General features: G+C 42.6%; 1 protein-coding gene across 1 annotated transcript; it reads right to left on the reverse strand.

Annotated features, from left to right (window-relative positions):
- Window positions 1–789: 789 nt before the first annotated feature.
- On the reverse strand, window positions 790–7,197 carry LOC125371740. Its single transcript, XM_048380468.1, has 2 exons — window positions 7,105–7,197; window positions 790–1,780 (listed from the first exon to the last, which is right to left on the reverse strand). The coding sequence occupies exons 1-2, from the start codon at window positions 7,157–7,159 to the stop codon at window positions 1,338–1,340; spliced, it is 498 nt and encodes a 165-aa protein (XP_048236425.1). The 5' UTR covers window positions 7,160–7,197; the 3' UTR covers window positions 790–1,337.
- Window positions 7,198–7,473: the final 276 nt, after the last annotated feature.

The following is a 7,473-nucleotide window of genomic DNA, read 5'->3' on the forward strand; positions in this document are numbered from 1 at the left end:
AACGGGCCTCAGGCCTCTGTGAATGAAACTAACAATGAAGCAACATCTTAAACTGTTTATCCCCAGTCGCAGCTGTAAACACCAGGTAGAGATTCATCTGGTCTGTAAGTTCTGTGATTCCTCGGCATCGACAACGAACAATGGCATTATTAATACATTGCAAGTGATTCCATCGCATTTTGCGTTGCTAACCTAGCAATTTGTTTTCCTCGCATGTTTTTAAGGCCACGCCCAGTGACGGACTACTGTTTTCTGATTGGCTGATAATAGGGTGGGCAGGGCTCAGGTTGTGCTGTTGTGCTGAAAGATGTCACCGATTTTCGTATTGTTGTCTACGGTTTTAGTGTTAACCATTAAATAAGCGGTTTGTGAAGTTATTATTATGACGTCTTTATTTATGAGAATTGACTTCAATTTGTGAAGCGGATATACTTAGTGTGCACACCGGTTGTTTTATTTTTTATTTTTTAAGTCAATTAAAAAACAGCATACGTCACCATTAGAGCAAATGGGCTGTATAATAACATACACATCAGTAGCATATGGCAAATACCCTTCCCTTGATCCCGAATACATCTTATGTTCACTCAGAGTCTCATTTGTTCATTCCTGAATCCCGAATACTATGGGTAGGAGAGGTCCCCAGCATCCCATGCTTGTCGTAAGAGGCGACTAACGGGATCGGGTGGTCAGACTCGCTGACTTGGTTGATGCATGTCATCGTAGCCCAATTGCGTGGATCGATGCTGATGATATCGATCACTGGATTGTCTGGTCATATAACTGGAATATTGCTGAGTGCGGAGTTAAACAACAAACACACAACTTAACACAATGTCAAAAGGACAATATCACGACGGGGGACACCAGAAATGGACCTTACACGTTGTACCCAGGTCGGGAATCGAACCCGGGTCTTCGGCGTGACGAGCGACCGCTTTAACCACTAGGCTACCCAACCGCCCCTTCAAAGGCAGAATGAAAACCTATAGGCTAGAACACATTCCTAGGTCATAGAATGGTGTGATTTGAAGTTAGATTAATTAACATAATATGTATAAATGAAACATGTACGGTCACAGATGTTTTTGTCCTCATAAATGTTGAAAATGCTTACTAATTACGATTTTATCTGCAACACTGCTGAGTCCCCAATACCCCCTACATACACCCTGAATCCTGCGTATCATAAGGGCCTGGCAACATCATACAAAGTACATTAGAATCATATGAGAGACATCGCATATCAAACATATATAAATACCCGGACCGTGGTGTTTCCTAGCAACTCACACATGTGTTTCAACAGAAATCTAAACATGAAGACTCCGGCCCCGTCAGTCTTGGTACCAGTAAGCCATATCGTAGACGGAGAAACCCTCTTGAGCTGTCATAGACGGCTTGCATGCTCTGGCCAACACACACGTGCCATCTACTGCATGCGCGAAGGACATGCAGGATGGGTTTCCTGTGCACGTCACGCTGCAGTCATGCAATGACAGACCAGTGACAGTGCTGATGACGTCACTGGCCACGGTCGACTGATTCCCAATGATCTGGAACTGGTAGATGACGTCATCCATCACAGGGCGGATGTCCTGAGTTGATGTATCCAGTTGAATAACAGAGGAAGGCATCTTCACCAGAGGACATACTTGATGGAGAACAAGTTTTGGTCCACTTTTAGGTCCGCTAAGGCAACGGTAGATTTTCTGTATGCGAGGGACGTCCGTTCTCAATACGTAGGTTTCACAGTCAATCTCTTGGCCGTGGACATTATCTGAAAAGAGTGAGTGAGTGAGTATGGTTTCACACTGCTTTTAGCAATATTCCAGTAATATCACGGCGGAGGACACCAGAAATGGGCTTCAGACATTGTACCTATGTCGGGAGCGAACACTGTAACTACTAGGCTACCCGACCGTCCCTCATCTGAAAAAAAACAAAACATTTTTTCCAGTGGAATGAGAATAGTTAAATTAGTTTTGCATTTGCTAGCAATATAAAACCGGACTAGCACAGGCAGACACAGACACAGACACAGACACACACAGACACACACAGACAGACAGACAGACACACACACACACACACACACACACACACACACACACACACACACACACACACACACACACACACGTACGTCGCTGTATAAATGCAACAATCTCGAACGCGACGTTGAACCCCATTTCACCTCACTTCACCTTTTCTAGATAATGCTCACAATGGCTCATCGATTTGATTGGCTGGTCCTCGATATTGGTCTCGCCCTATAGCGCTGTGTGATCCTTTATCAACATGACTGTAACACCGAGTGATCCTTTATCAATATGAATAACACCGAGTGATCCTCTATCAATATGTCTGTAACACCGAGTGATCCTTTATCAATATGAATAACACCGAGTGATCTTCTATCAATATGTCTGTAACACCGAGTGATCCTTTTTCAATATGAATAACACCGAGTGATCCTCTATCAATATGCCTGTAACACCGAGTGATCCTTTATCAATATAACTGTAACACTGAGTGATCCTCTATCAATATGACTGTAACACTGAGTGATCCTCTACCAATATGTCTGTAACACCGAGTGATCCTTTATCAATATGAGTAACACCGAGTGATCCTTTATCGATATGTCGATATGAAATTTTTGGATAGGACATTTGGGCCAAACGTGGGCATCCACATGGGCAAAAACTGCGCCACCGTCCTTGCCGATCTTTCTGCGTTAGAATCGGGATTTCGGCTCGTATTGGATACGACAAGGGAATTTCACCAAGAAGTTTAACTTAAGCTTCAGGTAAATCGATGATCTGTTATCGTTCCATAATTATCAAATAGCCAATCCTCTTCCACGGACCCCCCCCCCCCCCCCCCCCCCCCGAACTTGAAATAAAAGAGACCAGTAAAACTGCTTAATCTGCTTCATATTTAGATCCATGCATAAAGTTTCAGAGAGACAAAGAACTCTCCACAAGACTGTATGACAAGAAGGATGACTTCAACTTTCCAATTGTCAACTTGCCCTTTTTGCAATATTCCAGCAGCTCAGCCTTTGGCGTTAACATTTCACAACAATTTGGTGTGTCGGCTACTACTAATGGAGCAGGATATGATCACCTTTTGGAACCTGGAACTATTTGATAGTGAATCATTAACACATGCCTATGACGTAACCGAAACCGTACAACCGACTCATTTTTTAGTTTTTAGATTTCTCATAATTATGGACATAATTTTTTAGCTTATATTTCTTAAGATCGACTGTCTTGTTGTACGAATTATATGCTGAGGGATCGGTTGGTACACGGTTGCAGTGAAATCATACAATACCTCTACTCAATTATTTTCCGTGGAAACTGTGATGTATTTAGAAAATACCCATGTAAACTCACTAAGCAAAGCCGGGTGTGACACAAGTTGACCTTTTCCTGCCACGTCAGTCAGCGCGAAGATAAATATCGAGTTGTTATACAAGTATAAGGGGCGGTCGGGTAGCCTAGTGGTTAAAGCGTTCGCTCGTCACGCCAAAGACCCGGGTTCGATTCCCGACATGGATACAATGTGTGAAGCCCATTTCTGGTGTCCCCCGCCGTGATATTGCTTGAATATTGCTAAAAGCGGCGTAAAACCATACTCACTCACTATACAAGTATACGGCGCCCCGAATGAGCATGGAAGAGCGAAACAAACAAACTTTGAACCAAGATTATACTTCAGTTATATACCCTTTGTTCACGACAAATAGAGTAAAGACCAAAAGACCAAAGTCCTATTATCCTGTGTAGCCTTGTTTAATGTGATTTAATCACAAAACGAAATAGGTCAAACTTCATAAATACATTCATTTAATCCATTATCCTTGAATAGTTCGCGGTCACCTCGATCGCGTTTCGCCCTCGTGTTGACAAGCTTACGTCATGCTTACTGATGATATATGTGGGTGGAATACTGTGGACCACGGCGAGTGAGTGAGTTGGGTTTAACACCGCTTTTAACAGTATTCCAGTTATATCGCGGCGTGTCAGCTTAATGTGGGAGGAAAGCCCGAAGTGATGCAGGTCCCAGACGTTTACCACTTCTGTGAAACCCACGAGCACGGGTATGGTGCTGACAAACCTAGAAACATAATCGGGGCGAACCGGGATACGAACCCACAATCATAGGTTTCTGGCTTGCCCAAGGGACGCAACTCTGCATAGCGAATCGCGGCGCCTCAGACGACTGGGCCACCCGTGCCCCCCTAGACCACGGCGATCATGTCGCTACAAGACCTCACACGTCTGTACACAACACATCATGGGAATGGCCACAATGGGAAGTTACAATATTGCCACATGAACTTTGATTTTTTCTTTTCAATTATTCATAATTCAATCTTCGGGCATTGAGATACCTAATTGTTCTCTACGAATGGTCGTTTTCAGTGCTTGTAGTCGTCATCTAATGGTCTTGTGCCTTTACGATGTGGTTAGTGAATGCGTTGTATCGTATAGATCCCTCGGGCACCAAAGAAAACAAACACGTCTAACTGATATAAAGAATGATACAGTGATTGTTTGCCAACAGAAAGTGTAGACACATAAGCATTCAGTCTCTGTGTTTCATATAGAAACAATAAAGTCGACCTTTGTTTCACTAAATTAGGTCTTATCAAATGGTCAGTCAACTGTCTAGGAAACAGTCGGTCTATGGGCTGTTCAAATGGTCAGTCAGCGGTCTGTTCAGAAACTTGGCCACTGGTCTTTTCAAATAGTCAATCAGTTATCTGTTCAAAATTATATCACATCTGTTCAAACGATCAGTCAAGTGGCTGTTCAGATGGTCAGTAAAGGGGCTGTTCAGGTGATCAGTCAATGGGCTGTTCAGATGGTCGTTTAATGGGCTATTAAGATGACCAGTCAATGGACTGTTCTGATGGACAGCCAGTGGTCTGCTCAGTTAGTCAGTCAATTGTCTGTTCGGATGGCCAGTTAGTGATCTGTTCCGGTGATGTGTATCAGTTCTGTTCAAACGGACAGTCATTTTGTTTGTTTTTTCCAAAAGTGTTTGTTCTGTCTGTTAAAATACACAACTTCGATCAACATACTCCACATAATACACGCCTGGCTTAACCGTTTCGTAAAATAATCAGTCTCGATTATCTGCTGAAACAGATTCCATTACGCGTAAAAGACAGCAGTGGTGAAAATTGCATGAAAAAAATAAGTGATGACCAAGTGTTCGCGGAAAGGGTAGGTATTGTCCTTCTGGTAACACCCACCGCTCACACAAACTGCATAAACAAGGAAGTGTTTGTGTGTTGCCTAACGCAGCACATCAATACTCCCGCCAAAGAAACCAAAGAAATAACACAAATGCTTCATATAAGTGGACTTTGTCAATGTCCCGTATCAATCTTTATTTGTCAATTTTCAGGATGTCCTTGTAATATCCTGTCTCATTATGAATATCTTATATAAACCGAGAAACGAAAGGCGTTCAAGATACTGATGTGGCCATATTGCTTCATATCACACACTTCAGTAAACATCCTTGACATATGGTATGAGATTAATTTGTAAAACGAGATTCCACATGCAAAGAAGGAAGCAAAACTCTTTTGTCATTCATCAGATAATCGTTTTCTATGTCGTGTATATAAAGGGTTAGTGGAGTATCGACCAACTTATATCTTAGAGCACCAACCCTTATATGACCGGTATCATGTAAATTGCATTATATTATTTGGTGTCTTCCAGAAGATTATGTTCTTCATTCACGATTTGAAAATCACACAATATACTAATAACTGTATCTATTTTCCAGAATTTGACAGGAGCTATAGAAAGTGAGGAAATGGAGAAAACTGAGGAACGAGCTGTGTGATAAAGTATTTGTCACTATGGAAATACTTGAAACGTACGCGTGGGGATGACTGCTATTGCACAATTCCGAATATATGTATGTGTTTATGAATCACTTTCAAACAGTGATGATACCAGGTGTTCGAGAAAAAGTGAGCGTATCCTGCCCCACCGGTGGCATCCGTCACAAACACATATAAAGGCAAGTCAATTGTTCACCTGACAAAGTACGAGAACATGGTGCACCTCAAAATAGTGAATCGCATCTGATATAATTTTGTCACTGATTTGAAAATGTCCTTCACAAGTCCACCATAACGACTTCTGAGCAAGAGTCAGAAAGAACATGGTCGACTGTACCTCAAAGTGAAATGTAGACACCAAAGGCTGGAGCTGCGGAAATATTGCCCGACATAAAGTGAAGGTTGAAGTCATCCCTCTTGTCATACAGTCTTGTGAAGACCGTTTTAACACTCTGAATGTTTATGTATGTATCTAAATATGAAACAGATGAGGCGGTCTCACTGGTCTTCTTTATTTCTAGAATGGGCAACCATTCCGCAAGGTTTCATCCGCAGGTTACCTGGTTCTATGGTCATGAGGTGTCGTGCAGTCATTGACACCACTGGACGACACACACGGTACTAACCGCCTCCGTGGTCTAGTGGTAGAGCGTCCGCCCGGAGAGTGGAAGGTCCGGGGTTCGATCCCCGACCGCGTCATACCAAGAGACGTTAAAATATGGTACTTGTTGTTACCCTGTCTGGCGCTCGGCATTAAGGGGCTAAAACAAGGACTGGTCGGCTCGGAGTCAGTATACTGTGTCTGAGTGGGGTATTCATGTTACACTGCGGCATGGTATATCAGTGAGCTAGCACTATGAATCGGCATCAGTCCGGACTAGTACAAGCAGCCACACACATACATACACGTGCATGCACGTCGCTATAGAAATGCAATAATCTTGGACGCGACGTTAAACCCAATTTCACCTCGACTCACGACACACGGTACTAAGTTTTATGACTGCCGTGTTTGAAATAGTGACAGGAAGAACAAAGACTTCTCATTTGACTGTGTTTCACTTTGTAATCGCTTCTATAGCCTTGTAGAAGACACAAGATGAACTTTTTAAAACCAACATATGCGTTTCTTTTTTTGGAATATTTTTTCAATATATGAACCAACATATCTATCGTTCTTCTACAAACAAATAAAAAGTATATTAATAAATGACACATTTTACCTGGAATTGTAAATCCACCAAGAACTAGAGCGTGAATAAATATCTCCCAAAGCATATTCGATGTTTGATGCCAAGCAGGATTTCCTTCTAATGCATTGGACCTCGTCGTAATGATGTATCAGACAGAGTGAGGAGCCCTGGTTGAGCGATAGATTAATCGATGGCAGGATATGACTGCTGCGCGTGTCCGAGTGTGTTGCTGATCGCCGGAGTGTTGAGTTTCTTGTAGGGTGGTGGTATGAATGTTAATAGAAACAATTCAGCCAATTACAGAGGTAATCTGGCACACCCGGAACGTCAGTCGGGATGGTGTATCGTTACAGTCATAGGGTACGGCGTGTGCTTGAGACAAAGGTGCTTAATATGTGT

This window comes from Haliotis rufescens, unplaced genomic scaffold, assembly GCF_023055435.1.
Source record: "Haliotis rufescens isolate VD_foot unplaced genomic scaffold, xgHalRufe1.0.p SCAF_30, whole genome shotgun sequence".
Lineage (NCBI taxonomy): Eukaryota > Metazoa > Mollusca > Gastropoda > Lepetellida > Haliotidae > Haliotis > Haliotis rufescens.